The 17193-nt window shown below is 49.4% G+C and overlaps 7 protein-coding genes across 7 annotated transcripts; 2 read left to right on the forward strand and 5 right to left on the reverse strand.

Moving 5' to 3' along the window:
• The first annotated feature begins 1262 nt into the window (after positions 1 to 1262).
• On the forward strand, positions 1263 to 4513 carry PV06_11419 (uncharacterized protein). The gene has a single exon (XM_016413089.1). It carries the CDS (start codon positions 1280 to 1282, stop codon positions 2483 to 2485), a length of 1206 nt encoding a protein of 401 aa, XP_016256537.1. The 5' UTR covers positions 1263 to 1279; the 3' UTR covers positions 2486 to 4513.
• Positions 2483 to 4330, reverse strand: PV06_11420 (uncharacterized protein). The gene is made up of 2 exons (XM_016413090.1): positions 3822 to 4330; positions 2483 to 3772 (listed from the first exon to the last, which is right to left on the reverse strand). The coding sequence occupies exons 1-2, from the start codon at positions 4210 to 4212 to the stop codon at positions 2538 to 2540; spliced, it is 1626 nt and encodes a 541-aa protein (XP_016256538.1). The 5' UTR covers positions 4213 to 4330; the 3' UTR covers positions 2483 to 2537.
• PV06_11421 (uncharacterized protein) lies at positions 4438 to 5885 on the reverse strand (the record flags this gene model as incomplete). Its single annotated transcript, XM_016413091.1, has 2 exons — positions 4438 to 5804; positions 5867 to 5885. 2 exons carry the CDS (start codon positions 5883 to 5885, stop codon positions 4438 to 4440), a joined length of 1386 nt encoding a protein of 461 aa, XP_016256539.1.
• A 661-nt stretch (positions 5886 to 6546) lies between these two features.
• PV06_11422 (uncharacterized protein) lies at positions 6547 to 8484 on the forward strand. Its single transcript, XM_016413092.1, has 4 exons — positions 6547 to 7124; positions 7171 to 7269; positions 7327 to 7591; positions 7648 to 8484. The coding sequence occupies exons 1-4, from the start codon at positions 6566 to 6568 to the stop codon at positions 8447 to 8449; spliced, it is 1725 nt and encodes a 574-aa protein (XP_016256540.1). The 5' UTR covers positions 6547 to 6565; the 3' UTR covers positions 8450 to 8484.
• Positions 8485 to 11703: 3219 nt separating this feature from the next.
• On the reverse strand, positions 11704 to 12621 carry PV06_11423 (uncharacterized protein; the record flags this gene model as incomplete). Its single annotated transcript, XM_016413093.1, has 1 exon — positions 11704 to 12621. The coding sequence occupies one exon, from the start codon at positions 12619 to 12621 to the stop codon at positions 11704 to 11706; it is 918 nt and encodes a 305-aa protein (XP_016256541.1).
• A 656-nt stretch (positions 12622 to 13277) lies between these two features.
• PV06_11424 (uncharacterized protein) lies at positions 13278 to 14229 on the reverse strand (the record flags this gene model as incomplete). The annotated part of the gene is made up of 2 exons (XM_016413094.1): positions 13278 to 13850; positions 13888 to 14229. 2 exons carry the CDS (start codon positions 14227 to 14229, stop codon positions 13278 to 13280), a joined length of 915 nt encoding a protein of 304 aa, XP_016256542.1.
• A 470-nt stretch (positions 14230 to 14699) lies between these two features.
• Positions 14700 to 16231, reverse strand: PV06_11425 (uncharacterized protein). Its single transcript, XM_016413095.1, has one exon. The coding sequence runs from the start codon at positions 16219 to 16221 to the stop codon at positions 15358 to 15360; it is 864 nt and encodes a 287-aa protein (XP_016256543.1). The 5' UTR covers positions 16222 to 16231; the 3' UTR covers positions 14700 to 15357.
• Positions 16232 to 17193: the final 962 nt, after the last annotated feature.

Raw genomic sequence — 17193 nt, forward strand, 5'->3', positions numbered from 1 at the left:
GAACACCGCCTCTGGCAATCTTGACGCACCCTGAGCTCGGTTATGTCGATTCAGGAAATCCTTCGTAGTGAACAAAGCACTATTACGGCGTTCGTATCCAGAAGTTCGGGTCTCCAAGAAAGTTGGGTTCTGAATAGCGGCGTTGGCGAACAGAGTTCGGATGGACTACATTGTAGTTGTCATGAGCACCTCTTGCAACAAAATCAAACATGGAAAGGTATGGACACATCATCAAGGAGCTTAAGGGGGAGGGCTACTATTGAGTTGGATCACTTACCTCTTTGACATGTTCAGGTGCGTTTTGAGATAGCTGCCTGTGTGGGCCAATCCCGTCACAAGTTGGCCTTTTGCCACTTCTAGGTGGGAGGGCTTTGATTTCCTCGTGGGCATCATCTCCTAGGTAATCCCCAGTCCATGTAGTATATTGCTTGGCCAAAGTGAATGGGCGAATCAAAAAAGTAATGACAGCCCATCCAAAGACGTTGTAGGGAGGGCCACCCGGACCAAGAGCCAGAAATCTTTTATAGTCGAGTATACACCAGATGATGCCTTTTACCACGGCGAGCGAGCCCCCTGCGACAGTAATCGAGATCCAACCCCGACCAGAACCCCATGAAGAGTTCGGCACGAGGCGACGCAGAAAATCCATCGAGACAGTTGAAGCGGATGGTATCTGAGACCTAGACCTATCTGCTTATTAGTGTCGCGACTTTGTTCGCAGGTCAGGATTCTAGGCTTTATGTGCGCCACTGGAACCCGCTCTCTCTTCAGCAAGCCAGCTCTTAGAAAGTAGCCTGTCCGCGAGAAAGGACGGGTTAACAAAACACATGAGAAATGCCTCACTAAAAATATTTCCCAGAGATTTGAAGTCCCACACGCCCAGTCAAAGCCGGACTAAGCTCGAAATTTAGTAATTTTCCGCTCGATTATTATACTTCCACGCAAAGTTCTCCTACGTCCGTACATTATTGTTGAGGAGAGTTAGAACCTGAATTGGGAAATGATGGCGGGCGTGCTGATGTCGAAGGGCAAAATCGAGAGCGCGAGATCAGCAGTGTCAGGTGGCCCGCAACGCATGACATTCGATCTAAAATTGCAGAGAATCAGTACAGAGTGGTGTCGCGGTACTCCACTATCGGCACCCAGAGTTCCGCCGAGCCCGAATGACAGCGATCAACGGGACACCGGGCTTTCACGCAATCTTTACTAATATCAATCCACAACCCAAAATCCTACAGAATATCAAAATAACCTGCTCGTACTGGCGAATAACTTCGGTATGCGTCCCTACATCAAACGACATGCCCCGAAAGTTCGTACGGGGTGTGTAATATGCAAACGTCGACGGATTAAGTGCGACGAAGCGAAGCCGCAATGCCTTCGATGTGTGAAACATGGTTCACATTGCTATTACGAAGTGCCTAATACTTGGGTTTTCGAACCTAAGAAACACGTACAAGATGCTCCCGAGAAGCGCACTAGAACTTCCTCCACGACAGGACTGTACCACGAACTGAATTGGGATATTCTAAGCAGCGACGACTCGCATTTTCTCGGTCTCTTCGTTCGTCGACTCGGACGTGTGACGGCCGAGTATGGCCACGGCCGTTTTGACTTCTGGACTCGATTAGTACCTCAAGTCGCTAGTTCGGTCCCTGCAATCAAGCACATTCTCATTGCCTCCGCTCTGTCCAACGAGGCATGGCTCCGCTTGACCGTACCATCCTCATTGGAACGAGCAATCGACCACCATTACAACCTTGCCTTACGCGAGATCGCATATGGGAGTCCTACGCCCGAGGTCGCCTTGATGATGTGCCTTGCCGCTTTCACATTCGAGTCTATCAATGGCCGAGTGGAGTTGGTGAAGACCCATCTTCTGAGTGCTGGACGAATCGTTGATGACTACCATCATAAGTTATCTCAATATACCATTGCTAGGTCAAGTTTGCTCTTTGAGGCCATCGAACCTATAGTCTTTGAATGTCAGATCTACGCCGGTATCATTCCACCTCGTGGAACACCAGTAGATGGCATACACACCATTCAATATTGGAAAACAGAGCCGGTCACGCCTCCGTATGTTTCAATTGAGGATGCAGGATATGAATTGACCGCAGCAACTAGATACCTTCTGGAACCCGCCGGCCAAACCACCTACGCCATGATTCGTGCATCTGTATTTTTGAGCAGATGGCGCAAAAGTTTCGACAAATTCCGACCACAAAAAGACCGATATTCCAAGACGTTGCTGTGCTTGCATGATCTTATGAAGGCCTTGCTTGACGTGCTGCAGCAGACAACTGACCAGGACGTGTCGGTGTCCATCACTCTGGCAATCTGTAGGATGAGAGGCATCACGGAGCTGGGAGCTGCGAACCTCGAAAGAGTCTTGATAGGCGCGAGTCAACTTCTTGCACCGCGTTGTTCGACGTCCGACCAAAAGGAAGGCGTGGAACGAGTCCTTGATATGTTCGAACCGTAAAATTCCACTAATTCCATCGTACGGAAGAATCAGCTCAGCCATTGTCCTTGATTTAACGCCGTTTGCGACTGGAGAAGACTAGATGCAGAGGCGCCAGGATACAAGTGAAGCAATCTTTGGTCTCGTTCAACAATGCCTGTCCGTCCTCTAGCGAATCAAATTTGATTTCAAATTCGAGCACAAGCTTAGCCAGGACCGTCCGCATCTCCATATATGCCAATTGTTTACCTATGCAGCTAGAAGCGCCTCCGCCAAACGTGAGAAATGCGCCTCTGTTAATCAGAAGTTCTGGACGCGTTGTCCACCTTTCTGGTATGAACGAGTCAGGCTGCTTGTACGCTTTTGGTGATCTTTGAATCACATAGGTTGGGGTCAGTATTGTGACATTCCCTGGGATATAACGATCTCCACAAGTTAGTCCCTGAGCAGGAGAATCTCTGAAAACGCCATTCGGTATGGGCGGATGCATTCTCAAAGTCTCCTGGATCACAGCATTCAGATATGGCAAATGCTGCAGAGCGGTGGGCTTTGCCACTTGTGCACTGTCTATGCCGTTGGAGAACAATTCCGATCGCATTTGCTCTGCCAGAGCTGGTTCGGACGCCAGGTGGTACAAGGCAAAAGTCAGAGCAGCCGCGGTAGTATCACTCCCTGCTGTGATTATGAGTCTGCTGTCGCCCACCAGTAGTTGGTGGTCATCGTGAGCGTTTCCGAAGAATGGCTCGCGCAGGAGGTGATGGAAAACATCCGGTTTCTCGGGCTTCACAGATTTTCTTTGCGCAACGCAACTTTCGCAATACTCGAGGAACTTTGTCATCGGCATCATTTTCGCAGGGAGTTTTGTCATAATATGCAGCAGCCAGGGTGTATGTTGAAAAAGCCCTAAAGGGATCAGATTCTGGTGCATGATCTTGATGGCGAAGTGGGCTTGACCAGTCTTCAGGGCATCGAACGACCTCGAGAACGCGACCTCGCCCATGACGTCGTAGGTATAGTATGTCATCCACTTTGAGACGTCGACAGATTGGCCGGCAAGAGACAAAATCTGCTGCAGAAGCATGTCGGTGCAGCTGACGACACGGTCATCGTAAGCCCGCAGCGATTGGACGTTGAATGCTTGGTCCCAGCCTGCCCTGCGCCGGCGTTCATGCATTTTCTTGTCTCTCATCTGATGCAAAGTCATCATCGGGAACCCGATGTTATACCAGATCGATTTTGTACATTGAGAACGACCGCCATGAACGATCTCGACGATATCCGGATCCGCAATAGAGATCTCGTTGGGTCCTGTTAAAGTCAGCCTGCGATTCGAAGAGCATTCTATATGCCCACGCACCAGTTCGAACATAGTCGCCATACTTTTCATGCCATTCTTGTATATGCTTGTAGTCCTTGAGATCGCTAGTCTGCCAAACGTACCAAAACTTTGATATACGAGCGAGAAAAGGACCTGGGTAGTCTCGCAAGCGATGGAGCCATGCTCGATATACCGACATGCTTGTCCATAGTCCACCGACAAATGAAGCCCAGAGCACAATAACGACTGTGGTGGCCTCTCTAATACTGTACCCAAGGACGGTCAGACCATTGAGTAATGCTACAGGCGAGAAAACGCTCAGCAGGAGGATCTTGGGCGCATCATCAAGGTGCTCCCCAAGCCGGAAGTAGAAGAGGTGACACATGAAGCCAGCTGTAACAGCGCCGCAGCAAAGAGGTAGCAAAGCCATACTGGGTTGTGTGGCATGGTTGCAATATTGTGGATATGGCCATGACGAATATATATGTGCGTGTTTAGACCCCGGAATTGCAGCGCAGGCTGGGAAGCGCTTCGGTACGAGGGGTGGAGAATCGGCCATCCTGAAGAGATTAATGATCGACGCCTGAGCATTTGGGGGACAATTAACACTACCACTCCATTCCCTCTTGTTGCCCACCAGACTTGCCGATGAGTGCTATTGTCTAATTTTGTTCCAGACTTGTTCAACCTTGTGATCTCTGTAAATGAATGCAGCCTTGAGTCGGCAGCCGGCGTCTTGCTGAAAAATCTTTACCTTGATCAAGCGCTCATACTCCGCTGGTAAGGAAGCGATGTCTGATTGATCTGCTGTTTCAAGTGCAAGTGCCTGCGATGCAACCGTAATCAATTCTTCCCTGTCCCAAAGCCCCTCCCTCCTTGGACCTTCTCCCATCAGGCGTATTGCCTCTTTTCGTAATGAGAAGTGCCGACATTTCAGGCTTGTAAAATACAATGGCGGCAATACTCCCATTCCAAATGTGAAGACGTCATGGACTTGTTGTCTGGTAGCAAGAGCCTCGTTAGCTTTCTCAAGGATGACCTGAAAACAGTCCAGGCTCTCGTCGAAGCTCATCTCGAAACCCTCGAAGGGATTTCGCAACCAGATCACTGCGGCGGCATGCCACATGCTCAGCGTCGCGATAACAGCACGGTCCGAATCGTCGAAACTTTCACACATTTGCTTGAAATTGCTGTTCCAAATATCCAGCTGGATGAGCAGCTCCTCCTGTCGCTGCAAATAGTGTTCGTGCAGCGAAAATGGCGTACAGGTCGTAGAGTTCAAACGCTTGACAAATTCGTGCGAGATGACTAAGTGGTGGAAAAGAAGATCCCGGGCGTCTTTGAGATTGTTGAAAGTGGATGGTGTTGGGTTTGGGCCAGGGAGAAATGCCAGGTTGGAATAGTCAGTTGGGAAACTGTGGCCGAACAGCTTTGCCATCATCATAAGTCTGTTGTACACGGGACCTAGACTCTCGTAGATGACTGCGCACCTAGATATAGCAGAGTTTCGGGAGTTTTGCTCTTGGAAAGTTCTCACGAGAAGGTAGCCATGCAGGAAAAAGGACATGGCCTGTAGTTTTTTCCCTTGCAGAAACTCCATACACAGAAAGAGGGGGCAGCTTAGTATAGCCACAAGTTCCTGGTCTGCAGATTCTGTATACCGATTTGCCTTGCAAAGAGCATTTTGATAGTATTTCAAAGAGGCATTCCAAGACCGCTGATGCATTGTTGTTCTGGAATGTCTGTCGTGTTCTCCAATATATGCCGCAATGGCAATCGCCAAACGACGGACCGATGGCACCGAGTGGGAGACTTGCAGAAGCGTCGTGATCCAAAAGTCTTCATCAAGGAAGCCACTGAGCTGGAAGACGACTCTTTTGCGGAAATATTCAAACAGTTGGCGCTCCTCGTCACTTCCTTCAAAGATCCTGAGTTGGCAGTCGACGTTGGCGGCTGGTCGGTCGGGCTTGCGAGCTCGAATTGCAGACCGTTGTCGCGAGAGGGCAAAATTTCTGAACACATCTTGATAACCAGTACAATGGAGTTGAAGCCGTGTGCATCTGGAAGAGATTCTATCAGCTTACATGCCGGATTGGTGGACATGTCGTACCTCTTGCACTTTGGTTTTTGCTCATCGCACTTTACCCGATGCTTTCTGCGCACTTATGAGCAATTCCCGGGACTTGACAAGATGTCGGCTTAGTTTCCTTTTCAACTTACCGACACGTCAAGCAGCCAGTCTTCGTTTTCTTCGACCCGAGTCGCCCACTGACTCTTTGTGGCTGCATTTCCGTGGAGGACGTGAACGTGACGGGTTGCTCACACTCCGCCAATCAGCCCTTGCGCGTAACCTGCTGGCGGAGGAGCCGACAAACCAATGTCAGAAGTGATCCTTGATCGAGATACGAGAGCGACAACGAAAAAGGAGGTAGGCATGTGTAAAAAGAATTAACGTTTCAAGGTCATGAATTTGTTGGAGGCCTGAAAAACTCAGCCTCGATCATCTCGAAACGGCGGCATCTAAGTGGTCTATCGCTCTCGTTTCCTTTTGAGGAAATTGCGGCAGCGATCAATTTTTAGTGTAGATACCACGTAATGCTCGATAGCCATCGCTGAGGAGGTTTGGTATTGAGGACGATGTTCAATGCTAGTCAAGGACAGATACAAGCCATTCTAATCGCTGGTCCGAGGCAGCCAAGTGCACCTTTTATATAAACGGCATCCGTCTGCAGGATTACCTCTACTTCTCAATCGTGTTCTGTCACTTCAAGTTGTATTTCAAGATGCTTCTTCTAACCTCGTTCATTCTATTGCTATTCCATCTGTGCAGCTCGCACTCGCAATCTTTCCAACCATGTCCCATTCTCGGTCCACGGTTTCCTCTTCCAAGCGGTCTGGCAAGTGACAATATCGTTCAATCTGCGCTGAAAAATGTCACTGCCACCCTCGATGGACTTGTTTCCACCTCCAATAGCACCTATGGGACAATTACTTCCAACACAACTTCTTTCTCCATCGGTCTATTTACTTCGAATGATCCTTCGAACTATTCACATCCATTCTTTTATGAGTACCACTACACGGCGCCCCTCATATCCAAAACAACACCTGGGACATCGAAACTTGATTCGGACAGCATTTTCCGCATCGCCACAGTCACAGAAGTCTTTACAGTCTGGGTGTTCCTCATCGAGGCTGGAGAGGCACATTGGCCCGACCCGATCACCAAATACATACCAGAACTAGCAAGGGACCATGGCCAGACCCCTTTTGGACACTTTTCCTGGGACGACGTGACACTTGGTGATCTGGCGGGACACCTTTCAGGAGTGCCTCGAGATTGTAAGTTTGAACTATCGGCCAAGGTGCCGTCTAACAGCGGATTTAGATGGCATCACCGATCTGAGCGCGCGGAATATTTCACTTCCAAATCCGCTGAGTGTCACGAAATGGTCTGGTTGTCTACAGCCAACCTGTACGAGAAAAGGCGAGTAACCTACTAAAACAGGCTATGTTTCCGTCAATAAACCCTGACAGAGTACAGATTTCTTCAAAGACCTACGCGCACGGTATCCCGTTTATCTCCCGGGTACAACTCCTATCATGTCGAATACGGCTTTCCAACTGCTCGCCTATGCCTTGGAGGGTATCAAGAAGCAGCCATACGATGCTATGTTCAATCAAACAGCTAATGCAATAGGCATATCATCCACTAGCTTGCACCGCCCACTGAATAGCACAAATGCTGTGATCCCGGGGATAAGTGGGAATGAGAGCAGCTGGTATACCGACTTCGGCGATGAATCCCCGTGAGTTTCTGGAAATGAAGCAGAGTTTGTCACCCACTGACTTCATTATTTTAAAGATCCATATCAATGTACTCTACAATTGCCGATATGTCAAGAGCAGGAATAGCAATGCTCAATTCTACGTTGAATCCATCTGCTGTGACACGGAGGTGGCTCAAACCAATTGCACACACATCGAACCTAGTCAATGACGCCGGCCGCCCTTGGATTATCTACAAATCAACCCAGGACCAGAGCCCCATCAATCCTGTCATCGATATCTACACGAGTTATGGCTCAGTGGGTCTATATAGCTCATATTTCGGGCTCGTGCCCGATTATAATGTCGGCTTCGTCATCCTCGCAGCAGATGAAGTGGCTGCAGCTGATCTCAATGTCTATGTCGATATTGTCGCCGATAAACTCCTACCAGGACTTGAGAAAGCGGCAATTAGCCAGGCAGGGCATAGGTACTCTGGAGAGTACAGGTCAACCCAACCAATCGCATCTCTGATCATCGAAGATCCGGACGACATGCCTGGCTTGTCCTTATCCAATTTCACGGTGGGGTCAACAGACATTCGCGAAGAATTTGCAAGGCTCGCGGGAATTTCTCCATCAGCGCTGAGTATCAGACTTTACCCAACGGATTTAATTGAAAGAAACGCGTCCGGAGGGACCAAGATTGCCTTCCGGGCAGTTTTTCAGGACCAAGATGCACCCATTGACGCTGGAACCCCTACGTGCATCACCTGGCTGAGTGTCGATGCACTGAACTACAATGGCAAACCTCTGGATTTGTTCATTTTCAGTTTCACCGAGGGACAAACAAGCGTCGAGATTCCAGCACTCAATCTGGAAATAACAAAAGGTGGCTAGATGGAGAGCAGCGCCATCAGCCTCGTGGAGAGCCCCCCAATGAAAATTCGATTGTCACAGTATAAGTGGTCACAAGTTTCGTAAAACACCATTCTCGATTAATTGAGACAATGTGCATGTAGTCGTTTGGACTTCTCTACATGAGATATAAATAGATATAGCTATAATGTTAATATCTTTAAGTCTCTTTAAAGACTCACGCGGTATAACTCGTTACTGTACTCTTGAATATTTTATTGTGTTGTTACGAACAGGCCGCATACAAGCTGTGACACCAGCCAAGGAACTCGGTGGCCTACCAAGAGGGCATCACGTGATGGACAGACGCCAGATCAGTAACGCTCAGCTGCGATCAGTGGTGATCAGGCTGAGCACGAGTAGACACGAAAAAAAGGGGGAAACATCATTTGAAAACCACCCGCCCCGTCAGTATCCAGCTCGTACCTGGAACCGAAACAAGTCCTACAATATCAAGCTCGTGGATGTTGTATCGCCTACTGACGGAACAGGACACCCCCAGCTTACAAGCGCTCTGAGAGACGTGTCTTCAGTGGCACGTGCGAGGGTGGCTAGAACCTAGAAGGTACGTACTGGCGGCCCTGTTAATTCTGACCTCTTCTATCTTAGGTGGTCTCCTGTGGCGCGTACGGCCCTGTTAAACCTCGAGACCAAGTCACCGTCCACGGCGCAGGGGTTTACCTGCGATGGACCCTGTTAAACTCCGAGAACAAGCTCACCCTCGACCCCTTGACCCTGTCCTTCCGGTCCTGTTAAACTTCGAGAACAAGCCACCGGAGGCATAGAAAGGAGGAGGATGGTCTACAGAAAGGAACAAGCCACCGCGAGGAAATACAACGGAAAGAGGGACATAGGCTTGGCTAGTAAGAGATCGCAACGTGAGAAGAGTTGCTAACTAGAATTCTCTCACGGTCCTCTTGCGAGACATGGACGGCCTAGATGTGGGAGAACACGCTAGGCAACGCGAAACGAGGCGTGTACGAGCAGTACGCGGCTCGCAGGGCGTAGCGTGCATTGGTAACCATGGCGGGGAAAACCCTACAGGACTATCTGCATGGCTCGAGAGGACAGAGGCGCATGTCGGTGTACAGAGAAGGGACACTGTCTATCCTACTTGTACTAGGGTCCTGAGTCATGCCCAGAGCTATCCTTCACGGGTCGCTGAGACTCGCGCTATTGTCATTTTCTCACCAAGCGGCGATTTCGTCCGCTTCGAGACATCTACCCTGCGGACAAATTTTGCATTTCCACCCGTAAAAAAGCATCGCCATGGATCGTAATTTGTATAATTCCTCTTGTAGTGGTCCCTAACCGTATCTCGAAGAAATAAATGCGACGTGTTGCGCAACGTCTCAGCCCTCGGGGCTAAGCCCCAAAGAGTTAAGCGGGAGCACGCTTGGCACTCTTGCGACAGCGACAGACATTCTTGAAATTCAGGTCACTTCTTTGACAAACAACGTCAGAGTCACGACCTCTCGACTCGTGGATCAAAGGTCGTGGAGATGTCGATCAAGAACTTGGGGTAAGTTGGGTGATCTTCTGGCTTCGGTACTGATCAGTCACGATTCAAGATTCCGTACTGTTGCTACTGATGGTGCATCTAGTCGTGCGCACAGGTTTGGTTGTTAAAATGACCTCCGCTGCGATTCCAATTTCGCATCTAGCCATCCGACTCAATTCGATTACCCCTCCTTTATGATGGCTCAAAAGACCTCTCAAACGCTCCTCCCACCTCTTGCCCTCCTGTCTGTGTCACAGAGTCACAACACAGCACCCGACGTCAACGGCATCCAGCTGCTCGGACTCCTGAGGACGACCGTTCGTACACCCTAATATGGAAGAAGATGACGACCTTGTACAATTGGGGAGGATGACTTGTGGATGAATGCCATCAGATTTGATTCATTCGACCTCGTTGACTAGCCGCGACATCGGACTTGACGTGGGAACTTTATGAAGTCACGATTGTACTTCAACCCGATCTCCAATACCACCCTCGAGCTCTTCGGCCAAGAAAGCATGTCGCCGGCTGGCGAAGGTCAGTGAAGCTGCGATCACAATGGGAGACTTGTTCAACTAACAAGGTGACAGCCCTACCCAGAAAGAAATCGACGATGGTATCGTGGATACTCGGGTGCATGGAAGAATGAGAGAGGAAGAAAATTGTTCCCAGATCTCAAGGCATACTCTCCTTCCAATAATCCACGGCACAACCTTGAGCATTCTAGGAACAATGCCTCATCAATCAAGGCGGCCGCGGGCCCATCACCAGCACATGACTTTCATCACCCCACGGATTCTTGTGACACGGCGAACCTGTATTCAGGAATGAGCCACAAGTCCTCTGACAATGGAGTACCAGAGCTTTATATCGATAGTCAACAAGGTAGGCGTAGCGAATCCGCCCAACGCCCCATCCTCCTGGTACCGCGCCGCCGTAGGTGGCATCCCCGCGTGGCAGCTCGCCCTAACCAGCCAACTTCACTTGCACGGTTCAGGCCGAGAATTATCCCTAGAGAGGAATCCATGACCAATCGTATCTATCGTGATGAGACAGGATTCTTCAACCAAGTTCTGCACCCATTCGAGTATCGAAGTGGTTAAATCAACAATGCGCGGGTCAAACTGGCAGACGTCTTTGTAAGTACGGTGCCAGCAGCGACAGGAACCCCGGCCGCTGTCTACGCATCATGGACCGCCAAAGGCTTTAGCTTCCACGTGCTTGGACGAGGTCCCAGCGGCAACAAGGTGGCACTGCTGAGAACCGCCTCAGGCCGGCGAGAGCGTGCGGTCCCGTTCGAGGAGATACACCTGGAGGGTGGGTGGAGTGGTGCTACCGAAGACTGGATTCGCTTTCGAACCTGGGAATTGCAACCGCGAGCGACACGAAAATTGTTGTAGATTAAGTAACTCCATTATTACCGCCTTGAATGCACCACATGAATGTTGTTTCCTTGAAGGTTCACTCTGTATTCTTGACCATCATCGCCTTCTCATGATAACATTTCCCTTCGAAATCACGTTCTGCGTCGACAAAGGGGATCCTCATTCGGTGCGAGGGTCATTTCATGATCCTGTACAGTCTGAGGACCGAATACTATACCCTCAACAAGGATGAATTGGATCATTTGTGAGACTCTTATTCAAGGATTCGAGCTAACCTTGCGCCGAACTAACAATCATTCCATTTCGATCCTGTACTCGCACGGACGTAGGGTCCATAGGTTTGTTTATCACTAGGCTTTGCGTAGCTTCTTGACCCGCATCACATTCTGGTGGTATTCCTGCTCTTTCAAGTCGTTTCTCTGTCGCAGGCTACGCCGGCGACGCGGGTCTTTGTTTGCTTGTAGGGATCCCAGAAGCCAAGCTTCATCACTGATTTTGCTTTTCGGGGTCCAGCAAGTTTTCCATTTGATCTGATAGAGCGTTACACCAGCCTGTTCCTTTTTCCCGATGACAGCATACACATGAGAGAGAAGGGCGCCTCCGCACTCTGCTTGACACTTCCGTGCACGCGGGTCGAAGGCCGATATCCTATCTTGAAGATCGAATAGAGTCATACTGTGGAGGTTCTCCAACTTGATCTCGGCGTCAAGCTCCTTAGCCTGTGACCCAGTCACGGCGTTAGCCGGGACAAAATCCTTTGGGCGCATCCACCGATCCTTAGTATCTAATAGATACTCGTACTCTCCATGGTTGTAACAGTGTCTCCGGTCGTAGGCTGAGTCATGGTCCCAGAGTCCATCGAAGGGAAGTCCCACGGCCTCAGAGTCGAGAGAAGGCAAGTCCCCTGGGCTCCGCGCTCTGGTATCAGGATCTGCCACATTATGGACGGTGGCGACGATGCTAGAATCTGCTGCTGAGCTGTCCGAGGGAAAAGAGCTGTCTGAGACGATAGAGCCGTTTGGGCTGTCTAAGCTGTCTGCATGTTGAGGCGACTCTGTGGTGTCACATTCTGCCATGATTTCTTCAAAAGCGTCCGCCAACAGTTGAGACGGTTCATGTCTTCCCCTTTTGGACAAACGCTTCGAAGTCGACAACAGGAGAGGTGACGTGATTCGGTCGGAGTTGGATCGTGGAACGAGAGGTCGAATTGTCTTGCCGGAGCGAAGAAGTCGTGCGCCTCGAACTTCTTGAAGTCGGGTTTGAGGCATCTCAGTTGAGAGAATCAATTGCAGAGCGCTTAGTATCTTTCAAGGAGTGAGATCCAGGGGGTGAAAAAGAAGACAAGACGTGGAAGGACACATTGAGAGTCAGCGACCGTACTTATACCCATCGGCGAGGGATTTTGCCAAGTGCACAGCCTCTGTCCTCGCTTTCGTTAACGACAAGGTCAAACAGGATGGCAGAGCGGCAGGGCGAATCAGGTTGATGAGTAGGGGGCCATGATGCCACTTGCTTGTCCATAGTTGCTTCAGGCTGCCTTCCGTCGCTGGCAAGCGGACCTTATTTGACAGAGCTCTGCAGGAAGGTTACAATTCGTAGACAGGAGCTTCACGTAAACGCTCTTATTGATCCGGATATTGTCCAGGTGGTTGGCTTGACGAGCGTCGCTGCTTTTGAAAGAAGCGAAATACCCAAAAACTTGTTCCGCCGCGATTGGGACCATCTAGAGCTTGAAGTTGCTGCAAGACAGAACCAAAAATGGCCGTTGGATACTGACTCGGCCATTCTGGCAGAGAGACGCTGGCTCTCCAATAATTTCCCTTGACGGATAGACTCACACTCTTCCTCACGAAGGACTTGTAAAAACAGCTTGTGCCGTGGGAGGTACTGCTCCCAAAAGGTGGTCAAACTTTTGTCGTGCCAGTCATCTGGATGCTTCAGAAGGAGCCACCAATGGCGAGCAATATGTGAATTCCAGAGGAGCAGTGTAGCAGTATTCCCAGTCAATGACGCCCATGATACTCATGGCGTCATCCACGAGGACATTCGAAGGCCGCAAATCGTCGCAATATAACGGGAAAGGCCCATAGTTATCTTGAGTCGAGAAATTTTTGGCAATTCTCAAGAATAAGCATCGAGATACATACTTTCTTCGGGCGTCCAACTCATCAGAAATCGCATCGTTTCGTTGACTTCTGAGATGAGTTAGATGGGTTTCGGCAAGGCAGGTGAAGTATTCGTTCGCTGTGGAGAAGGATTGTTTGGGGAGGTTTTTGACTGGATAGTTCCCGCATGAGACAATTTGATTCATGTTAATCGTGATTGGCCTTTTCGTGACAGACCACTGCTTGGAATCATCAAGCCCTACAGCTCCTATCCGAGCAAATCGACATTTGGAAAGCTCAATCAAGATCTTGGTCATCCCACGATAGGCTTGAGCTAAAGTCGTCGTGGCAATGCTGGGCTTGAGTCCTTGCTCACCCAATTCAGGTCTCACCTCAAGGCAATCAGACAATGGTTTGCCGTCCACATACCATCACGAGGTACGGCCCCACGTCACAGCTTTCAGCAGCGATGAGCCTAGGAATTGGGATGGTAGTGAATCGAGAAAGGTATTGCATTACCATGCATTCGTCATTGGTCTTTTCGAAACGGACAACGCTCTTTCCGAAGATTGGGAAACGATAAATACCTCGAAACCTCTTTACCCTGTAGACAATATTGAAGGATCCCATGCCTAGAAACTCTGCTTCGGCTTCTACCCCAGCATAGTCTGAGACTTCAGCGATAATCTTGGGGATTGCCTCTTTGAGTTTCTCGTTCCAGTCACAGGTTAGGGCCATAGAGTGTTCGTACACTTTATCGTCATGGTGCATCTTGATGTTCCGTCTGTCGTTGAAGGGTAATCCGATGTTGAAATGGAAGGTGCGACAACCTTCTCAGGTTATCTCAGGCACAAAAAAAATTATCTGACTTGGGTCATGTCGATAGAAAAGAACGTCTCGATTATTAAAGGCAGTGTGAAGCAGGCTTTAAGCAGTTATTGATTTTGATGGACGTTGTTGCCTCGCGGGTTGGGAAGGGAAGAAATCCCTAGTCTTAGGCTATTGTTGGCGAAATGTGTTCTCGGTGTACCGAAGTATTTGGATGTCAGTACGGCAAGTTGATGTCAGCAGTTGTTCGGTGCTGGTTGTGTTGGGCATCATGGCAAAGGAGGGGTATCTGCACCCGTTGGAACAACCGTGATTAAGCCACGTGATAATTAAGTAATACTGTACTCCTGCAATTAGCGTCGCGTGACTATTAAGGCACGAGTTCGATTGACGCCAACCAGGTTGACGCCAAACAGGTTCACGCCAAACAGGTTAATAGTCCTACTTCATCAGAATTGTATTCTTCAAACCACTGCACATCTCACATCAAACCGAATGCGTGCAAGCTTTGGTATCTCTCTGACTTGATACATGAAAGTATCAATCTATGAACTCCTATTCATTTCAACCGGAATGGGCATACACGCTTTTTGTCCGCGTTCCTCTTTCGCATGAAGAGTCGTTGTAGCGGTACTCTTTGGCAAGATTACTTCTTGGCCTTAGTATTTTGCGAGAGACACCAGCTAAGTTGGGTTAATACTCGGCCACCACGGTGGATGCGAGCGTGGAACACGCCCCATTAACTGAAACTTGCGGCGTTGATGCTCAAACATGCGATTGAAAATAGATTCGCGGATCCTTGCTATCTCTCAGGCAAAGTCTCATCCCTTGGTTGCAGAGTTTGCTGGTACTCTGCTGGGTCGGAAGGGTGGACATGGTGGTCGAAGGAGACAGTAAACAAAGACATCTCCAGATACAAGACTGCATCACGAGTTCGTCTCGTGTCAAGTATTCCAAGAAAATGACAATCACGGCCTGGAGTTGATAGGCAGAAGATGTTTCGGTTGAGCCGCTTCGATAAAATACGCCACTACTCCTCACAAAAGCTGGCAAGTTTCCCTTACCAATTTCTCAAAGGTTTAGGTAAGGCCAAAGTCGGCAGAGACCTTCTCGAATTGCCGTCCTCATAGCTGGGAAATAATACCATGGCAATGACTGGGATCGCTGTACACGCATGGAATTTAAATCTTGGTTCAGCTCGCTCATCGACTCGTACCGTCCCTGCCAACAACCCATAATTATGGACCGGAAGCGTAGATTTTCCACGGATGGAAAGAAGCGTTGGCGATACATGTCCTCCACGTATGACAATTTTCCGTCCTGCGACATGTGCTTAGTCTCGTTGTAGAACGGCGGTGCGCCTGTCTCGATTTCGAATACGGTACAGCCGAAAGCAAAGATATCAGTTGCCTGGCTGATTGGAGGATCCGGGTGCTCTGGTGGTCGATAACTGTACTCGTCATAGTTCGCCAGTGCTTCTTGATCGTCAATTTGAGAGCCACCGAAGTCAAGCCACATCGCGACATCATCTCCGGAGATAATTGCATTGGCAGCGTTGAGATCGGCGTGTATGACATTGTTATCATGCATGTACTGCAAACCACAGGCAAGTCCACTGACCCATTTTTCTTGCTGTTCATTTGAGATGTCGCCCTCTTTTAGTATTTCTCGCAGACACCGTCCCGCCTGCAGAACAATTGTTCTGTCTTGGACATAATGCAATTCTACTACATTTGGATGCCTGCCCAGTCGCCGGAAAACGTTGCATTCTCGGATGAAATTCTCGTCATTGCCGCTATAGATTTTTGCAGCTCGACTGCCAGTAATGATTATGATGGCAGTGGATCCCTGAATGTGCTTCGGCATTTCCAGGGTACCACGGTGAACTGATCTGTGGGCATGGATGTGATGATCCGTAGGATGATACAGAAGCATAATACTGCTGCCGAAGGGGGAATTCAATTCTTATGGAAAAGCTGAAAGGGGGCAATGAAACTCTAAATCTCATTTGTTCCTATTAGGCCACAGTGACGTAATTAAGCTTGCATGACCTTCCACGCGAAATTGATCTTTCTGCCCGTCCTGCTAACGAAATGGCCTGCAGAGAACTTCACATAATCCATCAATTCAACCAAGTCACGCCGCATGGCTATCTTTTTCCACCTGTCATCAGCGGGCGGCATTATTGTCCAACTGGAGAAATGTGTTAAATGCAGTAAGAAATTTGTTGTGGTCCCGATACCTTACCTTCTCAATTCGAACCGTTCCCACGGACACTCCCGAGTCACGGCAGGTCGGACATTGGCCACCAATAGGAGTTGACCCGAACTGGGCTATGTCGGCTCTCTCCATGGCGTCGCTGCAATAAGCCTGCGAGTTTCGAGCTTTCGGACATTTGTCGTAATAACGCTGCTCTACTTGGTGCCGATTTGGTCGGCGGGGACAGTTTCTGTAAATGCGGATGGCTTTGGTGTATTGACACATGGTATCGTGGGTTGTTCGCTGCGAAACTACGAGTCATATTCCTATGTCATGTCAGAAGCAGGCGAAGGCAGACTACTTATACTGTCTCTGGTTCTAGTTTGATGCAGCCATTTCACGTCATATTTAGCTAGATCGTTGCACAGCCAGTTTCCCTTCTGTAAGTTGCTGCGCATGGAGGAGCAAAGATAAAAGCAAATAGAGTCAAGCGGCACCCAATAACATTCTAACACGATTATCTGCCCACCTGGTGCACCTTCAACTGTGCACCCTCTTGCACGGGGTCTTAAATTGCCGTCCTCCACCTTAAGCCTCCAGCCCAACTGTCCTCCGACCCAACTGTCCTTCGACCCAACTGTCCTTCGACCCAACTGTCCTTCGACCCAACTGTCCTTCGACCCAACTGTCCTTCGACCCAACTGTCCT

Source organism: Exophiala oligosperma, assembly GCF_000835515.1.
Source record: "Exophiala oligosperma strain CBS 72588 unplaced genomic scaffold supercont1.31, whole genome shotgun sequence".
NCBI classification, from domain to species: domain Eukaryota; kingdom Fungi; phylum Ascomycota; class Eurotiomycetes; order Chaetothyriales; family Herpotrichiellaceae; genus Exophiala; species Exophiala oligosperma.